General features: G+C 46.1%; 5 protein-coding genes and 1 long non-coding RNA gene across 6 annotated transcripts; 3 read left to right on the top strand and 3 right to left on the bottom strand.

Moving 5' to 3' along the window:
* The first annotated feature begins 1,181 nt into the window (after positions 1-1,181).
* On the top strand, positions 1,182-4,298 carry LOC4347320 (purine permease 3). The gene is made up of 2 exons (XM_015756225.3): positions 1,182-2,088; positions 3,399-4,298. Exons 1-2 carry the CDS (start codon positions 1,264-1,266, stop codon positions 3,744-3,746), a joined length of 1,173 nt encoding a protein of 390 aa, XP_015611711.1. The 5' UTR covers positions 1,182-1,263; the 3' UTR covers positions 3,747-4,298.
* On the bottom strand, positions 3,773-5,179 carry LOC4347319 (glutathione transferase GST 23). Its single transcript, XM_015756226.3, has 2 exons — positions 4,833-5,179; positions 3,773-4,342 (listed from the first exon to the last, which is right to left on the bottom strand). Exons 1-2 carry the CDS (start codon positions 5,151-5,153, stop codon positions 3,992-3,994), a joined length of 672 nt encoding a protein of 223 aa, XP_015611712.1. The 5' UTR covers positions 5,154-5,179; the 3' UTR covers positions 3,773-3,991.
* Positions 5,180-5,976: 797 nt separating this feature from the next.
* LOC4347318 (phosphoribosylaminoimidazole-succinocarboxamide synthase, chloroplastic) lies at positions 5,977-9,908 on the bottom strand. Its single transcript, XM_015756224.3, has 12 exons — positions 9,484-9,908; positions 9,288-9,389; positions 8,822-8,951; positions 8,513-8,605; positions 8,352-8,440; positions 7,834-7,914; positions 7,596-7,685; positions 7,031-7,120; positions 6,876-6,926; positions 6,632-6,678; positions 6,425-6,482; positions 5,977-6,352 (listed from the first exon to the last, which is right to left on the bottom strand). The coding sequence occupies exons 1-12, from the start codon at positions 9,805-9,807 to the stop codon at positions 6,296-6,298; spliced, it is 1,212 nt and encodes a 403-aa protein (XP_015611710.1). The 5' UTR covers positions 9,808-9,908; the 3' UTR covers positions 5,977-6,295.
* An 815-nt stretch (positions 9,909-10,723) lies between these two features.
* On the bottom strand, positions 10,724-11,307 carry LOC112936352 (uncharacterized). The gene is made up of 2 exons (XR_010735280.1): positions 10,998-11,307; positions 10,724-10,910 (listed from the first exon to the last, which is right to left on the bottom strand). It is a non-coding gene; the product is annotated as an uncharacterized lncRNA (long non-coding RNA).
* Positions 11,308-14,196: 2,889 nt separating this feature from the next.
* Positions 14,197-17,719, top strand: LOC4347317 (serine/threonine-protein kinase PEPKR2). Its single transcript, XM_015756223.3, has 3 exons — positions 14,197-15,065; positions 16,697-16,993; positions 17,084-17,719. Exons 1-3 carry the CDS (start codon positions 14,315-14,317, stop codon positions 17,395-17,397), a joined length of 1,362 nt encoding a protein of 453 aa, XP_015611709.1. The 5' UTR covers positions 14,197-14,314; the 3' UTR covers positions 17,398-17,719.
* A 1,435-nt stretch (positions 17,720-19,154) lies between these two features.
* LOC4347316 (uncharacterized) lies at positions 19,155-20,950 on the top strand. Its single transcript, XM_015755935.3, has 2 exons — positions 19,155-20,197; positions 20,293-20,950. Exons 1-2 carry the CDS (start codon positions 19,241-19,243, stop codon positions 20,677-20,679), a joined length of 1,344 nt encoding a protein of 447 aa, XP_015611421.1. The 5' UTR covers positions 19,155-19,240; the 3' UTR covers positions 20,680-20,950.
* The last annotated feature ends 574 nt before the right edge of the window (positions 20,951-21,524 follow it).

Raw genomic sequence — 21,524 nt, 5'->3', positions numbered from 1 at the left:
TGTCGTTTTTTTCAGATTTATTATAACTATTTAATTAGTATTTAAGACTTGATTACAAAACAAACGATTGGACATACACTTCCAAACATGAAGATTAAGTGTGGGCGCGCAAAATAAGAAAGACATTAGCGCATGATTAAGTAAGTTTTAATCATTATAAACTTGAAATTTTGATTTATTTGATATTATAAAGAAACTTCTATATAGAAATCTTTCATACAAAATACATCGTTTAGCAGTTTGAAGAATGTGCTAATGAAAACATGAAATATATATTTTATCTCGGTTTTCCTTAACACGTTTTTCAAACAGCTAAACAGTACTCTTTATATTAGTATATTTTGTGTGAAAACTTTCTACGTGAAAGTTGCTAAACAACCTATCGGTTTTCTTTAGTATCCTTCTCTTCGAGGAGCTCTACTTTTAGACATCACCATTGGGATAGCTCTCAAATGCATGGGTCTCAATCGAATCTCTTGTGCCAAGCAATCTCTCGGGCACCGAGATGGTAGAACGATTTGTGCCAAGCCATTAATTGGGCCTTGACAATGAGAAAAGGCACATTCGCGCTACGAGCCTAGCTAGGTGCAACTGGACCTGGTCACCTGGGCGCGCGTTAGTGTTCTCGACATGGGCTGTTGCGGTGGTGGTGGTGGCAGTGTACCATCACCGAGAGGTGACCGAGCGGACGTCGCCGGAAGCTGACAACCTCAGCTGTCAGGTTCGTGTGTCGTGACAACCTCAGCTGCCGAAATCATTTTTGCACGGGACGTACACGGTACACAGCACGGTGCACCCGTATGCCATATAAACCGGAAGTGGATTTTTGTCCCTCAAAGAGACATCCTCTTGTTTCTGTGCATGTCGTTTACAAAGATATAAAAAAATAAAAAAAATTGTCAAGATAGATCCATATATGGTATATCTTTTCGCAAATATGCGAGTTAAAATTTGACTTATACAATTCGAAAAAAAAACAAATTTGACCGTGAATTACGTATTCTATTCATAGTTAAATTTGTTATTTTTTATATACTTGTATAAATTGAATTTGAATTTACATGTTTGTAAAGTGACATATCACATAGGAATATTGATCTATCATACTAATTTTTTTAAAAAAAATTTAATAACTTTTAAAATGACATGTATAAATGAGGGATATCCCCAGGGAATGAATTGAGTTTTCCATATAAACCGCCGTGTCGCCGTGCACACTCATCATCCTCGCAATATCTCATTCTCGGGCTCACTTTGTTGATCATGGAGGTGGAAGCGGCGACGACGCAGCGACAGCCATGCAAGAACGCGATCACCACCAAGCAGCAGCAGCAGCAGCAGCAGCAGCTGAGCACCGGTAGACTGTTCAGGAGCCCGCTCCTCGTCGTCAACTTCGTCCTCATGGTGGTCGGCTCGGCGTGCGGGCCGCTCCTCCTCCGCGCCTACTTCCTCCGCGGCGGCAACCGCAAGTGGCTCTCCAGCCTTCTCCAGACCGCCGGCTGGCCGCTGCTGCTCGCGCCGCTCTGCTTCTCGTACTCCTCACGCCGCCGCCGGCGCGAGGTTGAGGACGACGGCGCTGGCGCTGGCGCGGCGGCCACGCCGCTGTTCCTCATGACGCCACGCCTCCTGGTGGCGTCCGCCGTCGTCGGGCTCATGACCGGCGTCGACGACCTCCTCTACGCCTACGGCCTGGCCTACCTCCCGGTGTCCACCTCCTCCATCCTCATCTCCACGCAGCTGGCCTTCACGGCGGCGTTCGCGCTGCTGCTCGTGCGCCAGCGGTTCACGGCGTTCTCGGTGAACGCCGTCGTGCTGCTCAGCGTCGGCGCGGCGATGCTGGGGATGAACGCCGGCGGGGACCGGCCGGCGGGGGTGTCGCGCGCGCAGTACTGCGCCGGGTTCGCCATGACGCTCGCCGCCGCGGCGCTGTACGGGCTCGTGCTCCCCGTCATGGAGCTCAGCCAGGCGCACCACGCCGCCGCGCGCGGCGCCGTCACGTACACGCTCGTCATGGAGATGCAGCTCGTCATCGGCTTCGTCGCCACGGCCTTCAGCGCCGTCGGCATGCTCGTCAACAACGATTTCCACGTAAGATTTCAACCTCTACTCTCACAGTTCTTCACAGCACACTGATCTTAGCCGTATTGCACCATCCAAAAACTCAACACATTTTTCATATACTCCCTCTATTCCATAATATAAGACATGCACACATTTCAAAATTCAACTTAAAAACATTTGACCAACAATTATTATAATATAAATTAATTTTTTAACTAAAATTAATATCATTGGATTGACATTTAAATTTACTTTAAGATGGTTAAAATTTTGTTATATATGAGAAATTATAAGTCAAAAATTAGTTTTGAACATTGTGCCAAGTTTGATCATGCCTTATATTATGGGATGGAATAGATATTAGCTGTGTTCTGATAGAGTTCTTAGCAATGACGTCTACCCTTTTCTCAGAGTTCTGAACTGTATAGAGTACTTATTAGGCTGACATGGTAATGCACAGGAGTGGAGTTACCTTTTGTCATGCTAAGTGATCTGATCAGTGGACTGCTAGTGAAAGGCAATCTACAGGCTACTGAGATATTATAAACTATTTAACCCCACTCAGAAATGAATGTAACTATGCCAATAGATCAGAGCACGTTCCAAGCTTTTTTGAAAAGAAATTTAAGTATATCAGAGCACGCTTCTGAAAGATTGGCACACAATGACATAATCAAATCTTAATAGACAATAAAAAAAGAGAGTGAATTGTATTTTGTACCTCCTTTTTCTTATCAAAGTTTTACTTTGATCCCCTTGTTTATTCTTTTCATTTTGGACCCTCTTTTTCTTTCTTTTTGGATCAAATTTGGCCTTTGTACTTACACTGAAGCCCAGCAGCAGCAAGTCGTACTTGTGGGCTATATAGGATAGGTAGTGGTAGATCGGTGCAAGCCAATCATTTAGCAAGTTGTTCATGTTTGCAATAAGATGTAACTCTTTCTCGAACAAGGAAAGCTAGTTGTGTTGACGAGTCTGTCTACCGTTAGACCTAACAAATGGGTAATCAAAGTCTATATAGCCCAAGAATATTCTTCACAACAGAAACAAGAGGAAAATTAATTGAATATCCATATTTCCAGCTATCTCATAGAAAAAAAAATACATGCTATCATGAAGGTGTTTTTAATTCTAGAAAAAAAAGCCTAATTAGTGACTTCTTCATTTCTAACACTTCAATTAAATTTTGTTGTGCAACCGGTTGAAATTAATAAATATACTAAAGGGAACTAGAGGCCTAGCTTATGTTTAGTAAATTCTTGATCAAGCTCTTTTGGAGACATTAGATCATATATGCAGTAGTATTTCTCATTAAGCTGGAAAGCAACCAAACGCAGGCAATCCCAGGAGAAGCCCATGAATTCGGTCTGGGCCAAGCGGGCTACTACCTGCTCCTGGCCGGATCGGCCGCCATGTACCAGTGCTTCTTCCTCGGCACGATCGGCGCCATCTTCTACGGCTCGGCGCTGCTCGCCGGCGTCATCATGACCGTGCTCATCCCGGTCACCGAGGTGCTCGCCGTCATGTTCTTCCACGAGCCATTCAACGGCACAAAGGGCGTCGCGCTCGCTCTCTCGCTATGGGGCTTCGTCTCCTACTTCTACGGCGAGGTCCGGGCGGCCAAGGCGGCGCATCGCCGCCGCCACTCCGACGAGCCCCCAAAACCGGACCATTTGGACCCTTAATTAGAATGATCAGATCACTACAAAAGTACAAAACTGTACTGTATTTTTCCTCTTGAGGAAATAATTAAGTAGGCAATATTGTACACTGGATAACATATCATAGAGCATTAAGTTTGTCTCTCTAAGACGGATCATGCTTCGAGCATCTACTACTTCTGCACAATGTGCTTGTGACGAACTTATTGTTTAACCATGGACCATGGAGATGAAACGTACTAGCTGGGGAGCTGAAGTGACCGTGCTCTCTACGCCGAGAGGATCTGCTCACGGCGAGCCTTGTTGAGCGCGACGAGCTTGTCCCTCGGCGGCAGGACCGCCTTCACGGCGTCGACGGCGAGGACCCGGTCGAACCAGGCCTTCATCAGGGGCAGCGCCTCGTCGGTGACGACTTCGACGCCGCAGGCCTCCTCGATGACCGGCAGCCAGTAGGCGAACCACCCGGTGACGATGTCAAGGTAGCCGAAGGCGTCGCCGCCGAAGAACTTCTTCCCCTCCAGGGCCGTCTCCAGCGTCTTCAGGCACTGCTGGGCCTCGTGCACCAGCTTTCTCTGCTCCTCTCCGGTCGTCATGAAGATCGGGTACAGAGCAGCGTTGCACTATAACAACATCCAATGCAACGTAAAGGAACGTGGATTTTCATTTCTCAAGGGAATATCCTCTTGTTTGTATATCATCTATATAGTTATTAAAAAAATTAACAACATAGATTAATACTATGAAATATATCACTCCACAGACATGCTATACAAAATTCAATAAATTCAACTTATACAACTTGCAACAAAAAAAAATAAATTAAACTGAAAATAGTTATCGTACATTCGCAGCTATATTTGTTATTTTTGTTACAACTTGTAGAAATTAAATTTAAAATTGCATGTTTGTGGAGTGATATATTTTATATTAATCTATGTTACCAAATTTTCTTATGACTATTTAGATGTCATGTAAAAAACGAGGGGAGGGGATATCCCCGAGTGATGAAATCACTTTTCCAATGCAAAGCCAATCAATCTAACTAAGAGGTCAGAAAAAAAAAGGATTGGATTTGGATTTGAGTCATCAGTAGAGAAAGTTGGATTATACCTTCTCTTCAGCGAACCTGGCCCAGAACCTCGCCTGAGCACGGTCGAAGGGGTCGGAGGGCATGATGGGGTAGCCGTGCTTCCAGGCCTCGTCGATGTACTCGACGATGACGGTGGACTCGGCGAGAGGCTTGCCGTCGTGGACCAGCACGGGCACCTTCTTGGTCACCGGGTTGTGCCGGAGCAGCGCCTCGCTCTTGTTGGCGAGGTCCTCGTCGACGTACTCGTAGTCGACGCCCTTGAGCCGGAGCGCCCACTCCACACGGATCGCCATGGGGCTCGCCCACATGCCGAACACCTTCACTCCCTTGTCTGCTGCCATGGCTGGAACTCGCTGCTGATGCACTTGCAGCTGCTGATCCCCTCTTTGGGATTAAAAAGGCTTGGGAAGTTGGGAGTTGGGAGTTGGGAAGTCAAGTCAACGTTGCTTGGGAGTACTCTACATTTTAAGCGGCTGATTCTTCTTCCCTTTCCTCTATCGATATATCGATCAGTGACACTGACAAGAGAGACTTTCTAAAATGAATGGTCCATCTGTACGGATTTTGTGGGAGTTTGACAAAATGGAGAAAATATTGCCCGGTGCTAGTAATAACAAACGACTTGGCATCATTAGAAATTGTTTGTTTCTAAACTGAAGTGTTCTGAAGTATAGGATCACACTTTCACTAGAGGCGGAGCAAACTTGAACTCAGCCTCTTCGATATTATTTGTTTGTTACACAGAAAATGGGGTGAGAATACTCTACCATAATGTCATTATCATTACCATAATATCATTATCATTATGGTCACTAGTATGCGGGTCTCACCATCCCTCCTATTATCCCACACGTTAATATCTACTCCCTCCGTCCCAAAATGTAAGTATTTTTAGCTATGAATCTGGACATGCTAGATTCATAGCTAAAAATGCTTATATTTTAGAACGGAGGGAGTATAATATAATATCATTATCATTATGGTCACTAGTATGCAGGTCTCACCATCCCTCCTATTATCCCACACGTTAATAATATCTACTCCCTCCGTCCCAAAATGTAAGTATTTTTAGCTATGAATCTGGACATGCTAGATTCATAGCTAAAAATGATTATATTTTAGAACGGAGGGAGTATAATGGTAGTGTCATCATGATAAACGATGTGAACCCCAGAAAATGTTACATCACAGGGTGAAAAAAATATTAGCACGCAATCATGCATACCGTGTATGGCGCTCTATCACTCACTGACCCTCACAACAGGGAAACTATTAAGGGCAGAGAGTATTGCCAGGCGATTCTGGCTATAGTTGTTTCCAACCATATTACATCTCGGAGCACACGTATACTTTGAATGATAGACGGCATGAACGTACGCTGATATTATTATTAGTAATGCCGGTACCAGAAGTCCAGAAGTGCACCTCTTATTCTCATCAGCAAGCAAGTTTTTGTTCTGGAAATCCTCTTCCTTATCCACAATCAAAGGTTCTGCAAGGCTTGTGCAACATTCCTTGATATTCTTTCGTGAATCGGCTCCTGCATTTAACAAAAATGTTTTAAGTATATGGTTGTCAGTTACAGCAAATTCACCAAACTGTCGTCACATACCTGAGTTTTGGGGATCTCGAACTTTGTGTTTGTAATTGTCTCAAACAGGAAAATGTACCTGTGGTGGATATTTAAGCAAACTATAATTCAACCAATATGATATCATGTTTGTACGAGATTCATGTACATAGAGAAGCACATAAAGTTGTTGGTTGAACATGCTCTGAAATGAGAAGTACTAGAACAAACTCAGAGAAATAGACATACCGCCAAGCTAGTTCACAAACTAGTTCTTCTGGAGCTTCAGGCAGAACCTGAGTATTTTAAAGTAACAGATAAACATGAAATGAGTTTTCACAAAAACAAAGAGCCTTCAAAAGACAAACAAACATGCAGTCAATGGACATGGAATTTATACGTGGACCTATTCATGGACATCTCATATTTCACTAATTATCAACATTTGCTTACTATGGAAAATGCTTAAGTGGTTTAAGGAAAAATGGTATACCGCATCTTCGTATGGATTGCAATTGTTCTTGAACCAGAGTCTTAAGAACTCCTGGTGAAAATAAAATCACATCTTCAGCAATTCCATTGTAAATTAAAAGCATAATAAGTTTAAGGCATAACGCTGCCACATGTATAGTTTCAGGAGCAGTCTACCTTGTCAACATTTTCAGGCTCAAGACCAGAACTGAATCTCTCTTCGTAAGAATCAGCAATCCAATATCTGCTGGAGTCAGGAGTGTGTACCTGCTTGTCAAAAAGAGGAAATTTGGAATTCTGTTAGAAATCATCATTAAATATATTAGAAATTATCAAAGAGATTAAGACATGCAACATTTTTTTAAAAAAATAAAAAAATCCTAGAAACTATATTTCTGGGAATGGGAACCGGTTGGCGAAATGGTAACTCAAACCCTTAGAACAAGCCCCAGCACAAAAATCCCTTGGCTTGGTTTTTGTGCAAAAATCACTTACCAAATATGAAAACAAAACATGTACTTATGTAAGGGTAGTTCCAACACAATAACACACTAAAGTGATGTCATGACGAGCATGTTACGTTTATAGAGAGAAACAGTGAGCACAGCTAGCACAAGTTGCTAGTCAGGCATAGTTATCTAAGGTTGGATCAGCCATGCTCTTTCTGTTTCCTGAGACCGACAGGCATAAAATTTGAAGGCAGAACATATCACAAGGATAAAATCATGTAAGAAGATGTAACCTCATCAATCAACATGATTGTCCCATCAGCTGTTTTTCCAAACTCATACTTTGTGTCAACTAGAATCAGTCCATTCTCTAAGGCCACTTCCTGCAGAGATTTAAATAAAAAGGCATATCAAGGCTAAATTTGAGATGTTCCAGGTCCAATGTTAACATTGCCAGTGACATTGCTATAGAAGATTATTAGGCATGCAACTGACACCTTACAAGAACCAGAAGATATGAGAATTAATCACCTGCCCATATGCAAATAAGCTTAAGGCTTTGCTTCTTGCTTCATCAAAATCTTCCTTTGACATTAGTCCTGAATTGATAATCTGCAGAATGCAATGTCATGACCTCTTTGGAGGCGATGAATAAATACGGTAGCATTTACATGCTGAAGAATAAACACCAAGGAGGCACAAAGTGCAACTAAAATAGCTCATAAAAAGGAAAATGAGATCCATGAATCATTCAAGGACTTCTAGATTACTGCCAACTGTGATAATTAGACTTATAAGCAAAGGAGAAACTTCAATAACTGACTAAAGACAGTACGGTAACTTTTGTGACTCCAGAATGACAGGCTTCAACTAGTGCCATCGTTAATTTTCCACCTTTCTCCAATACACCAATGTAATTCCAATGTTAGACTACCAAGAGCATCTGTTTATCCCCTTCCCTATATAAGCTAGTGTCTATTTTGAGGGGAATCATTATGGAGTTAGACTGTTAAGATTATGTTGACATAAAAGTGAAGGAGAGTAAAGACCTCTTCAGGAGTGACAGGAACATCATGATCTGCAGCTTTAGTTGTTGGTGTAAGTATATTTGCAGATAGCTTCTGATTCTTTACCATTCCTGCATATAAGAGGCCACTCACTGTAAGTAAAGAAAAAAAATCCAATTTGGATGTTTGTTGGTTCAGCATACCATCACGTAGAACATTTCCACAATAGTTCCTCGCACCTTTGTTATAAACAGTCCACAAAGATGTATCAGTGCTTCCAGTAACATATCCCCTCACTGAAAAAAAAGCATGAAAATAAAGCTAATTGATCAACACAGATAACAGTTCTCCATAAGATTTTTTTTTTTAAAAAAAAAGGATGATAGACAAGATTCATAAGAATCACGAAAACAAAGAACTAATTGATCAACACAGCCAACAAAATTCTGAGGGATATGATTGCAAAGCAGTAGGAGAAATAATCAGTAAATGCAGCAAGCCTTAGGTCTCACCAACAAATTCAACTGGAAAAACTGAGCACCTTTTTGCAATTGTCACATTCTTATCAGGAGAAGAAACTACTGCATTTGGAGTGATATGACGGGTCCTATCGAACCACCAAAGGCTTGTTTCGTTGAGCACCTATATTCAACCAGATGAAAGCACATCAAAATGATCGACCATGCAAGCGATAATCGCTAGTTCCAACATACATTCTGCTTGTACAATCAACAGGGGAATAAACAGCTAGATTAACAATTGACAAAATTCTAGGCATGACTAAGAACAGACCCTTCTCATATTCTCAGTTGATTATTACTTGCAAACCATTACTGGCAAATACTGCAGTTGCATGAAACAACAACAAGGGCTAAAAATCCAGGCAGTGCAGCCTATCACCAAAATATCATCGACATGGAAACTGAACAAACGCTTGTCAACATTGGCACTGAATAACGACAGATAAGGAGTATATACCTGCCCCTTGAAAGGGATGGAAGCCAGGACGCGATCGAACGCGCTCTGCCGGTCGGTGGTGACCAGCACCAGATGCTCCCCGCTCTCGTACACGTCCCTCACCTTCACCCAGAAACGCAATCGGTCACTCCCTAGTCCAATCGGAGAATCAGTGGGGCAACACAGGCCAATGGTTTTTTTTTTTTTTTTTGCTCACCTTGCCCTTGGCCGCGAGCCGGAGCCCGGGGACGGCGAGGTGGAGGCTGGTCTCGCCGAGGCAGTTCGCCATGGCGCCGCGAGCGGCGAGGAGGACGGCGTCGCGGTGGCCCGGGTCGGCTGCGAGGAGGGATGGGGAGGCGCCACTCCCGGTCCCGGCGGCCGCCGCCGTTGCGGCGAGGGGCGGAGGGCGGCGAGACGAGGAGGCGGACATGGAGAGGTGGTGGGGGAAGCGAGCGGAGGGCGGGAAAGAGGAGGAGGCCGGCAGCGAAGCCTTGGGAAGCCCCCGGAGGCGGAGGGCGGACGGCGGCGCGGAGGGAGACATGGGGGAAGAGAACGGCGAGAGGTTTGGGGGTTTTGCGGCGGGTGTTCCCCTTTTGGCTTGCGGCTTTGGCGGCGGCGGCAGTGCGGCGCGAGGTTTGGGCCGAACTGCCAAAGTAGTACTCCTATATGATATATACTCCCTCCGTATGAAATTTTTACATTTTGGTCCTTTTTGAAAACTTATTTTACAAATAAACCCCTGGGAAAACTTAAACCGGAAATGGTCCTTTTTGGGACGCCAGAGTGGCTGGCGCCGTACCCCAACATGGCGGCGCCAGCCACACTGGCGCCGTGCCCGTGCCACCGTGGCAATAGGGCTGTCGTGGAGGTGCTGACTAGGCCGAAGGGGGCGCCAGCCAAAGTGGCGCCGCCCCTCATACCACGGCGCCAGCATGGCTGGCGCGCCCCTCCTCTGCGGGCCCCACCAACTTCCCCCCCCCCAAAATTTTCGCCAAGTCTATTCTGCCTCCAGGCAACGGCTGGCGCCCCCCCCCCCGACCGCGGCGCCAGGGTGGCTGGCGCCCCCCTCCTGCCCCCATCGAAGCCCTTCTGCCTCCGGACCTCGGCTGGCGCCGCCCTCATGGACCACGGCGCCAGGGTAGCTGGCGCCGCCTTCCCCCAGCCCGAAACCCTTCTGCCTCGCGGCACTGGCTGGCGCCGCCCTTCCCAACCTCGGCGCCAGGGTGGTTGGCGCCGCCCTCTGCCTCCCTGCAAATTGAAGATCCATATTGCACAAATGTACCAATTCACAGTTCGCAATTCAAATCACAATTCACAGATTCGTACAGACTAAAACAGGTTCCAATTGCACAAATCACAATGCCAAAAGTCCATCACATAGTCCTCAGATAGTCCATCACATATTCCACACATCAAACAATGCCAAAAGTCCATCACATATCCCACACATCAAACAATGCAAAAAGTCCATCCTATATTCCACACATGAAACAATGTCAAAAGTCCATCACATAGTCCTCACATAGTCCATCACATTTTATATCACATAGTGCACCACATATGTCATACTACCAACCAATAGATTAACTTCATACAAATTACTTCTTCCGTTGGCGCCGAATTGCTTGCGAGCCCGGAGTGTACCTACATTTGAAAATCCAATGTTTAAAACATTTTAAAAACAAAATAAGGGAAATCAAATAACATTTGAGAATGGTAAGCTCATTTTACCTCTTTTTCGCTGTCCGAGTGGATCGCAAGTTGTATTGCGTGGGTTGCGTCCCCTGAGGCGCGTCGGGAAGCTGTGACATGTCTATCTCCTCGGCGTCTGGTACGACGTAGTCCTCATCCTCCTCGTCCTCATCGTCATCGTCGTCGCTAGGTGGAGCCGGCGCCTTCCCCTTTCCCCTCCCTTGCTTAATGCGTGACGACGACGAGCCACCAACTCCTTCACGCTCTTCTATCCTGATAGAGTGTCGAGCAGTACTTGGACGCGCGGATTGAGGTAGTGGTGGTGGTAGTCTCCCCGGTTGGTACACGTCGTCCAATCTAACCGACCTGCAACCTAATCTTGCTGCAAGTTTCTGGCACCTTTGACGAACTTTCTGCATTTCAAAAAAAAAAGAAGTTTGTTAGGCATAACTCAAGTAATGCAAAGTGCTAAATAAATTTTACCTCTAAAACATTGCGGAGCGTGTTCTCCGTGTCCTCACCACCCCTCGGAGCTTGGAGGGCATGCCCCATTTCATTCACACTCCTGAGGAGCTCTCTCTACTGAAAGCGTGAAAAGATATACGTTAGGGTCTAGGGTGCAAATGGAAGTAACTTTGACAAATGCAAGTGTGGCTGGCGCCGCCACGGTGGCACGGGCACGGCGCCAGTGTGGCTGGCGCCGCCATGTTGGGGTACGGCGCCAGCCACTCTGGCGCCCCAAAAAGGACTAATTCCGGTTTAAGTTTTCCCAGGGGTCTATTTGTAAAATAAGTTTTCAAAAAGGACCAAATTGTAAAAATTTCAGCTCCCTCCGTCCCATAAAAACCAACCTACTACCGAATATATGAATCTAGACATACATATGTTAGATTCATAGTACTCATCCAGTTTTAGATTCGCTTTTTATAGAACAGAGGGAGTAGGAAATGAATAGAATGATATACAATGAAAAACATTTAGAAAATGAAAATCCATGAAAGGCATACCTGAAAATTCTCTAAATTTATGAGAAAAATAATAACGATATAGGCAAGGAATACATTCATATTTGCTCTGTTCAGAAGCTGGATACTGCAGCTGGACTGCAGCAGCTTGAACAGTGTTTCTATTATTGATTTACAGAGCAACGGCTGCAGCTGTGATGCAGCGTTGCCGAACACAACCATTAAATCTCAATTTCAAACTCAACTTTGCCGAACACAACCATTAAATCTCAATTTCAAACTCAACTTTATTTGATAGGACAAAAATATAAAATTAACACTATTCACCCAAATTTTATATTTTGTTTACTTCCAAATAAAATTTAGTTTAAAGTTTAGAGTAAGAATGTATTTTCGTGCCAACATCTATATTTAACATTTTCTTTTAATTTATAAAACTTTTAGAACCGGTTTTCATTGGTTTTCCTTTTATCACATATGTCCCTAAGTATCTATACTTATCTATGTACTATTTAGGTGTCCGTGTTTTACAGTAAGAATTTAGCCACCTTTTTACATAATTTAGCTCTAGCCTCTGTTTGAATTATTACCTAAATCTAAATACTAGATATTATATAACATCAATTCTTTAAACTAGACAAATCATCCCCCTTACTAAATCCGGTGCGTTTTGATCTTACATGCCAGTTCAATCAACCAAAAAACAATAGGCCCCACCTGTAAGTGATTCCCCTCCCCTCTCTTCCTCCGTCGTCGCTCTTCGCCTCCTGCTGCATCCCAGCTCGCCCAGCGCTGCCGCCTCTAAGACCGAGTTTCCAAATCTACGTTCATCTGTGCCATTACAGGCAAATTTGGGAGGGGAGAGACAAGTGCTCGCACCCAGCATGCAACGACGGCGAGGAGGGCTCACTCGCCTCCACTCCTCTTCAATCTTCCCCTTTTCCACCAGATTGATTTCGGCAGGCGAAACAAGTTTTAGTAAGACGAGTCAGCCGCCGCCACTTATCTTCCCCTCTTCCATCAGATCAAACTCGAGAGACAGTAGAGACTCCGACGAGGTGACTTATGCATGAGACAGGAAGGTAGGCTCAAGGTGCTCACCAAGTGTGGCTACTTCCACGGTTCCAGGAGACCGAGCTCGAGCTCAAGCAACTACACTATGCTCATGAAAGCAACGATGGTATCTAGAAGACGGCGATGGCGGTGAATCTGGAGCTCGAACTTAAGCTTCACATCATCGTGCTCACTCCTCTTGCTAGTTTCCTCAACATCCGTCATGCTGCCTGAGGGACTGCTTGGTTATCGCCCGCTACCAAACGTTGTCCGTCCGACTCCCTTTGCTCCATTTCGTGCTTGCGGCTGAGGCCCCCCTCGATGTCGTCTTCGTTGCGATGTTGCCTACTAGGGTCAAGCTGGGGAGGGGATAAATATAAGAAAAGCACTGGCGATCGGGTCCCACGGATTTTTTTTCTAACTAGACTGTCACGTGTGTGCCACCTAGAACCAAAACCGATTTAGATTGAGTGAAGGGGATAATTTATCTGGGCTGAAGAGTTTAGGATTTAAAATTTCTGGTTTTGTAGCTTAGGAGGGTGATCCGGTCAAACATAATAGTTTAAAGGGTAATTCTAACTTTTTCCTTATTAGATTCGCATAAAAAGATACTTTTGTATACTTATAATTTTATTATGTTACATAATTGATATATTAGAAAAACAAACGTCAATTAATTAACGTTTTAGGTAACAGAACTAAATATGTCCAATATTTTGAAATGGAGTGAAATAGAGGAAGTAGTATTATTCGACCCCGAAATTTAGCTCAGGAAAACCGTGGAGCGAACACGTGGCAACTGGCAACAAAATAATCACCAATCACCACACGCGAATGGGAGCTAGATTTCGTTAGGAAAAATCTCAACCCACCCACCCCCCAACGAAATCTCCCATCGAAACCCCGTCGACCGCAGGCCGCAACCCGCGACGCGGACGGCCTGGAAACGTCGCGCCACCAGCCCACCCAAGGTCGCGTGATTTCACCGCACGCCCATCAGGGCCACCACCCGACACAATTACTAACGCCGACCTGCTTCCACACCCCCCGTGCTCTCCAAGAAGAGACGCGACGCGAACGCACGCGACACGAGTCCAACAAAGGCAGGGCCACCACCCCACCACCACCGCCCCCGTCCTCCTCCTCCTCATCTCCTCTCCGCTCCCCAACGCTTTGGCTTTCTTTCCTCCCTTTCCTCCCTCGAGCCCCTCCCCTCCCCCGCCCCAAACCACCGCCACCAACCCTCCCCTCCCCTCCCGATCCGCATCCCCATGACCCGCAAGCGGCGCAAGCACGCCGCCTGATCGCCCGGGGTGGGGGGGGGGGGGGTGGGAGTCCATGGAGTCGTCGCTGCCGCGGAAGCGCAAGGGCGCGCGCTCCGCGTGCTCCCTCGTCGGATCCTCCCACGAGCCCACCACCGTCGCCCGCAAGCGCGCCTGCCGCGAGCCCAAGCCTCGCCCGGAGAAGAAGAAGAAGGATCCCTCCTCCGATGACGCCTCCGGCCGGGGCGGAGGCGGGGGCGTGGTCCAGACGGCGCCCCCCGCGAGCGGCCGGGCCGCGCCGGAGAGCCCCAGCAGGGGGCTGAAGCGGAAGCTGGGGTGCATCGAGTCCGCCACCCGGATGGGGCGGAAGAAGCGGCTCGAGAGCGAGTACGAGCTCGGCGCCGAGATCGGCCAGGGCAAGTTCGGCTCCGTCCGGATCTGCCGCGCCAAGGTTGGCGGCGAGGAGTTCGCCTGCAAGGCGCTCCCCAAGAACGGGGAGGAGACCGTCCACCGGGAGGTGGAGATCATGCAGCACCTCTCGGGCCACCCCGGCATCGTCACGCTCAAGGCCGTCTTCGAGGACGCCGACAAGTTCTACCTCGTCATGGAGCTCTGCGGCGGCGGCCGCCTGCTCGACGAGATGGCGAGGGAGGGCAAGTTCTCCGAGCAGCGCGCCGCCATTGTGATCAAAGATCTAATGTCCGTGGTCAAGTACTGCCACGAGATGGGCGTCGTTCACAGGGACATTAAGCCGGAGAATATACTGCTCACCAAGGCAGGAAAGATAAAGCTCGCAGATTTTGGACTTGCCGCACGAGTTGCCGACGGTAATTTTTTTTTCTTCATCTTAGATTGATAGTGTTAGTGACACTGATACTGAATTTGAGGCTCTACAATGTTGAGATGCGCTCTTTGAGGATAATCTTATGCTGGGATGCCTCGAGTTGTCTAAGTTATGAGGAAACAAAAAATGTGCCTGCACCAAAATGCATTTTTTGTTGTCATCAGAAACAAAAGTTACCCAAAGGTAGTTGAAGATCAACTGGAATTCTAGCATTGAATTATAGATTAAAAGATGGTATCACAAAGTTAGCATGGACAACGTTTTAGTTAAACTGCATCTAACATGTAATATTTTGTTGTGTTATTGTGATTTAGAGGTGGGTGCCAGGTTTCCACCACAATTCCAACTTATTAAATCTTGACCACTACTCTTTTACCATGATCACTAGTATTTTTGCAGGTTTCTCATATCTACTGGCCATGCATATCAGCTAAATGTGATGTTAATATGTTGGGAGTTGTCATACCCTTATGAGTTTAAGAATTTAAGCAAGCATTGTTAGCCTGGATCTTCTTGGTTTGATCATGTAACAAATAAATTAGGCTAACTCAAGTTTACAAAGTTATGAGGTCCCTCATTTCTGGAGTCCTGTTTAACTTGTCATTGGCGACTGATTCAGTGTTCTGTGTGGTACCCCACAAGAAGAAATTTGTTCTTTCGGGATACAAACGAGTGCAAGCTGTGTGTTTTGGAGTCTTGAGTTGGTAGCAGTGTCCGTTCACATGTCATCTCCATTTGATAGGTATGCTAAAAGAATTAAAATTGGTGAGTCATACTTGCTATTGGGTTTTTGCTTGGGAGTGTCATAGCTAATTAGTTTTAATAGTTTGCATGGATTTAAAAGTTCAAAACATGTGCTAATGGAAATGGTCCTTGAAATTGTGTGCCAATTCTTAAGGAATTCTTGTGCGAATTGATATTTGGCCGGTCTGAGGCTCAATGTAGTGTCCTTGGGCATTTATGACTTTAGTGATCAGCCGGTGTACACACTAAACAGGGCATTTATGACTTTAGTGATCAGCCGGTTTACACACTAAACAGAGTTAAAGAGCTAAGTGCACTACTTGGTCTGGTTATCTAATTCATACTCATGAATAATTAAATTTTCCTTCATGATATGAGCTACCTTACCTTCTCCTGTTAAGTTGGCAGTGGTTAATTCTTTGATAGTAGTCCTGTTTAATCTGGTGCTGTTTACTGATTTAATGTTTCACATAGTGGAGCACGTTCTCATAGGAAATATCTAGAAGTGAGTGCAAGTTGTATCTTTTATGTCATGAATTGACATCAATTGCTAAGAGAAGTGAAGCTTTATTTGATCTCTGTTGCAAGATCAGTCATACCTTTTTTTTTAAGCTAACTCTGCTGTATCTTTGGTTCTAGGCCTGTAATAGTCCAAATCCACCTCTAATCTGTATTTCGATTAGATGCGCTGTTGATTTACTTGGACTCTATTCTTTCAATCATGCTTATATGTTAGTTGAATTTTGATTTTTACACTTCCTTTCCAAACAACACAAAAGTTTTGTGAATGCACTCAGCTTAGTCTGGCCTAGTAGATTAGACAATTTTCATTTTATGCGTGAGCTGATATTTTTGGTCTTAATTGAGCAGGTCAAAAATTGTCTGGCATTGCTGGTAGCCCAGCTTATGTGGCGCCTGAGGTTTTGTCTGGATGCTACTCTGAGAAAGTAGACGTATGGGGAGCTGGTGTGCTACTCCATGTACTGCTGCATGGTTCCCTTCCATTTCAAGGGGGTTCACTAGATGCTGTCTTTGAGGCTATAAAGACAGTTGAACTTGATTTCCACAGTGGACCATGGGAATCAATATCATCTCTTGCACGGGATCTTATTAGTCGAATGTTGAACCGAGATGTACCATCCAGAATTACTGCTGACGAAGTTCTTAGTAAGTGCAAGCAGTTTCTCATCTTGCATTGCAGTTTTATTGGATTTTGCGTTTACATTGTCATTATTTAATAATAATGCTATTTTTCAGGTCACCCATGGGTCGTGTTCTACACAGAGTGCCCTTTGAAGGCTGTAACTGCTAATTTGAGTATTACTAACAATATCGTAGCACCCAGAATTACATGGGACAGAATTAGGTTACATTGCGAGTCAATATCTTCAGATTCATCAAGTCAGAGATCAGCAGATCAGGATGAATGTGGTATAGTTGATGCACTGACAGCAGCAATAACGAATGTTAGGATATCAGAGCCAAAAAGGAGTCGGCTGTGTAACCCAGCCATTCCCATACAGCAGGAATGCTCTTCAAACTTGAAGAGCAACCTCTGTACGGCATTCTGACCCGACCTGATGTACAGCTCCTGATTGGAATGGTGCATATTTTTCTCGCAGAGGTTGGTCTGATGCCAGTTAAAAGGCTCCATCAGGTGGTGTCTCTGAGCTGAGGATAATAACCTGGGTTTCTGTCAAATCAAATAAGCGTTTGACATGGGTATGATGTAGTTTTTATCTGGTGATGCTGATAAACCGGCCATTAGAAGGCCGGTTCTGTAAATTTTGTAAATATCATGATCCCCTTAGCTCCTGGGTTGCTAATCTATGCGTACGTAGCAAATTGTTTCAATTAATGTTGATAAAATATCGTGTGCCATTTCCCTGTGCATGATTCATCTTGTTTCTTTCCAGTCTATTGAGACTAATTTTGTTGGCAGAGGTTTTCAACCTCATATCACAAAATTCACTTCTCTAAACTTTTAACGTACTTCATCATGGATCTATATGCCCTTGTTGTAATGAAGGTATAATTTGCTAGAAAGGGAGTTTTAAAGTATTTCATCATGGATCTATGCCATTGTTCTAGAATAAAGGTATAATTAACTAGAAAAGGGGCTATCTTAAGCTGATACACATCACCAACATGACATCTGGTGCATCTGTGACATGCTATGCTACCACCTGACTTTGGCCATCCCTAGCTGCACCGACGCTACGCCATGTTTTCTGTGGTTAGTGCCGGCGCCTTTGACGTCCTGCCCAAAAGCTCTCGACTTTGTAGCTGGCCGGCCACTAACCCCGCAAGCTAAACGCCAGAACAAAGACTTCCATCTTAAATAGTTTCCAGTTCTTTTGAAATTATCTGGACAGCTAAAGTGTCCACTTATTTTACAAAATGTGAGTAATTTCGCCAGCTTTTGGAACTTGATACTTTAATTTACAGCATGCAAAAGGGTACACGAGTAAAAACTACTCCATATATTCGTTACCAGACTGTCACTGTTTCATGTCATTTAATTGGAGCCTTCGAGGGTAGTCGAGTCAGTCACTTGCCTCCTAAGGAAATTTACGGTACTCCTCTGAAAACGTACGTCGTGCTGAACTATAGTGTGTCCGGCTATTCTCATTGCCGGCCAAGCCTTTTTCTTCTACTCTTTTTGGCATGGAACTCAATACGTGCCAAAGATAATCCATGACTAAAAATGATTTTAGTCAAGAAAAAACATAGTATCTCTTTTCATGTTCATGTCCCTACCCTGTTAACCTCTCTATATATTTTCCTATCAGCTCAACTGTTCAAGTTGGTGCATGCATACAGCACAATGCTTTGAAATGTATGCTTAGTTTAATACTCCTACGTGATTGATGTGCTCATTAATTGTACTAGATAGAATCAGACCATATGTGACTCACTGCCTCACCCTAGCTTAGTACTTGCAACTTTGCTTTGCTCCTACTCAGTGTTCACGGATAACCCGGTCTGACTTTTCATCAACTAGACCAAACTCTTTCGTAATTCAGATTCCCTATGCGCATTTCTTACATGTAGAGTGTCTTCTCCATTTCGTACCATGCATGGTCAACTCGATCCCTCTGAACATTTTTTGCGGCTGCAGCCACACATCATCACCCTGGATGGCTGCATATCATAGCGACATAGCGTGCATGCAAATTTATATATCACAGAAAAGATCAAAACAACACATCCTATGGCTCGTCGTCGTAACTCCAATTCACGTCTCTACTTACACGTAAATTGTACATGATATATGTCAAGTGTCAACGTCTGATTTGGCCTCCGTAGATTGCAGAATCACTGCAGTGAGATCTGTGTATCAATCTATACATACGGCGTGCCCATTTGCACGAGACAATGAGCGTCGTCGTGTGAAATTATAGCTCGACAGCCATGAAGAAGAGCAGAGAAGGTAACCTGAAGCATGTCAAGGGTTCGCTCTGCCTCGTCCCGCCTCTACTTCTCGCGGTGTTCTTCTACCTGCAGTTCCAGACGCTGGGCCTCTTCTCCCCGATCTTCCGGTGCGGTGGCCAGTCCGCCGGCGGCGGCGGCGGCGACGACTACGTCGACCGACTGCGAGCCTCGGCCACGTTCCTCCCGCTGAAGGACACGCGGGAGTGGGCCGAGACGTGGTTCATCAGCACGCTCGACGACACGTCGGAGCCGGAGGGCGAGGCCAAGAACATCGTCTTCCCGTCCGCGGCCTCCGCCGGCCGCCTCCTCTGCATGTCGGCGCCGTCACGCCGTGACGGCACCAGGAACGCCTACGCGCTCGCGTGGCGCGACGCGCTCCCGGGCGGCGCGGAGCTCAGGCCGGGCCTCGCGTACGTGTCCGAGACGGCGTACGACCACAGCAACCTGTGGCACGGCATCTCGGCGCTCATCCCGTTCGCGTCGTGGCACGCGAGGAGCGGGTGCAGGGCGAGGCCCGCGAGGTGGGCGCTGTTCCACCACGGCGAGGTGAGGCTCGGGATGAGCCCGTGGCTGACGTCGCTGGCCGAGGCGACCACCGGCGTGGGAATGGTTGTCGAGACGTTCAACGCGTCCGACGTCCCCGTGTGCTTCGAGGAGGCGGTGGTGTTCAGGCGGAACATGGCCGGGATGACCCGGGAGCGGCTTCTCGCGGCGTTCGACTTCATGCGGTGCAAGGCCAGGGCGCAGTGCGGCGTGGTGGCGGACGTCTCCGACCCCGACTCCGCCGCCGTGCGCGTCACCATCCTGTTCCGCACGGGCGCGCGGGCGTTCAAGGACGAGGCCGCAGTCACGCGCGTCTTCAAGAGCGAGTGCGCGCGCGTCGCCGGCTGCGCGCTCACCACGGCGCGCTCCGACAACCTGACCTTCTGCGACCAGGTACGTACCCCCAGCTCGCTCCATGCATATGCACGCATGGACGAACGAGCAGTGTAATGTAACACGCGTGTTTTCTCTCCGTTTTTTTCTCGCAGGTGAAGTTGATGAGCGGGACGGACGTGCTGATCTCGTCGCACGGGGCGCAGATGACGAATCTGGTGTTCATGGACAGGAACAGCAGCATCATGGAGTTCTACCCCAAGGGGTGGCGAGAGAGGGCGGGAGGCGGGCAGTTCGTGTACCGGTGGGGCGCGGACAGGTCGGGGATGCGGCACGAGGGCTCGTGGTGGGATCCCCACGGCGAGCCGTGCCCCGGCTCGCCGGACATCCTCAGCTGCTACAAGAACCGCCAGATCGGCCACGACGAGGCCTACTTCGCGCAGTGGGCGGCCAGGGTGTTCGCGGCGGCCAAGGAGCGCAAGGCCGGCGGCTCGCCGGCGTCCACGCGGCGACGAGAAGCGCCGACGTGCCAGTGCAGCTAACTGAAGTATGATCAGTTAATGATCAAGTTGCATTGGGTCGTGATTCGTGAAGCTTTACGTGCACGCTGGTGGCATGCAGGGAGCCAGGGATGATAATTCAATGGTCTGATTAATATTGTGTTATACCTTATATATACTTGTATCTGAATAAGCAACCTGAAAAATGCAACTGTAACTCTTGATCCGAGCATTTTTTTAGGTGGACAAAAGATAATTGCTCTATTTTCATTTTTCTTTAATTTTATAAAGATAGCGAAACAGTTCGAGCTCATGTGAGTATGAAGCATAGAGATCATAAGCATCATCTTCACACTTACACCATTCATGGTGACAAATCAACATTTTCATCATCATAAGCATGTAAGATCATTAAAAGTTTTCCATTTCACCTCCCATTTGCATAAATCTAATTCGGAAAGAATAAATCTATACTCGTTGCACTTACTATATCATTTATGCCTATCACGAGTTCACGACTAATCGATTAGTTTTGACTCTATATATTTGTACAGCTTTACTCACACAATGTGAATCGCTTCAGTTTATTCGGTACCTAATGTTAAATTAACAATTTCTTCACTGCTAAGACAATTTAGTCAGTGACTTTGTTTGTAATGCTCTCTTCATGTGCCTTGACTACTGATCAGAACTGCAGTCACTAATCCAGCAATTGTTTGTGAATATAGTACTGCTAGTAACTAATAACTAAATGAATTATTGAACCTAGCATTTCAACAAAGTCTAAAGTGAGTGAGCAGACATGAGAACGGACACAAGATAGGGTGTTGTACATGTTTGTGGGCTCTCGTATGGCTCTAATAAAAGAGAGGCTTAGCGCTAGCGAT

The sequence above is a fragment of the Oryza sativa genome, chromosome 9, assembly GCF_034140825.1.
Source record: "Oryza sativa Japonica Group chromosome 9, ASM3414082v1".
NCBI lineage: Eukaryota > Viridiplantae > Streptophyta > Magnoliopsida > Poales > Poaceae > Oryza > Oryza sativa.
This window is presented reverse-complemented; position numbering and strand designations above follow the sequence as displayed.

Coding starts and splice junctions, on each gene's coding strand:
- LOC4347320 (XM_015756225.3), top strand. CDS start 1,264: ATGGAGGTGGAAGCGGCGACGACGCAGCGACAGCCATGCAAGAACGCG. Junction 2,089..3,398: donor TCGTCAACAACGATTTCCAC/GTAAGATTTCAA, acceptor AACCAAACGCAG/GCAATCCCAGGAGAAGCCCA.
- LOC4347319 (XM_015756226.3), bottom strand. CDS start 5,153: ATGGCAGCAGACAAGGGAGTGAAGGTGTTCGGCATGTGGGCGAGCCCC. Junction 4,343..4,832: donor CCAGGTTCGCTGAAGAGAAG/GTATAATCCAAC, acceptor ATGTTGTTATAG/TGCAACGCTGCTCTGTACCC.
- LOC4347318 (XM_015756224.3), bottom strand. CDS start 9,807: ATGTCTCCCTCCGCGCCGCCGTCCGCCCTCCGCCTCCGGGGGCTTCCC. Junction 7,686..7,833: donor GCTTATTTGCATATGGGCAG/GTGATTAATTCT, acceptor AAATCTCTGCAG/GAAGTGGCCTTAGAGAATGG. Junction 6,353..6,424: donor TCGAGATCCCCAAAACTCAG/GTATGTGACGAC, acceptor TGTTAAATGCAG/GAGCCGATTCACGAAAGAAT.
- LOC4347317 (XM_015756223.3), top strand. CDS start 14,315: ATGGAGTCGTCGCTGCCGCGGAAGCGCAAGGGCGCGCGCTCCGCGTGC. Junction 15,066..16,696: donor TGCCGCACGAGTTGCCGACG/GTAATTTTTTTT, acceptor TTAATTGAGCAG/GTCAAAAATTGTCTGGCATT. Junction 16,994..17,083: donor TACTGCTGACGAAGTTCTTA/GTAAGTGCAAGC, acceptor GCTATTTTTCAG/GTCACCCATGGGTCGTGTTC.
- LOC4347316 (XM_015755935.3), top strand. CDS start 19,241: ATGAAGAAGAGCAGAGAAGGTAACCTGAAGCATGTCAAGGGTTCGCTC. Junction 20,198..20,292: donor ACCTGACCTTCTGCGACCAG/GTACGTACCCCC, acceptor TTTTTCTCGCAG/GTGAAGTTGATGAGCGGGAC.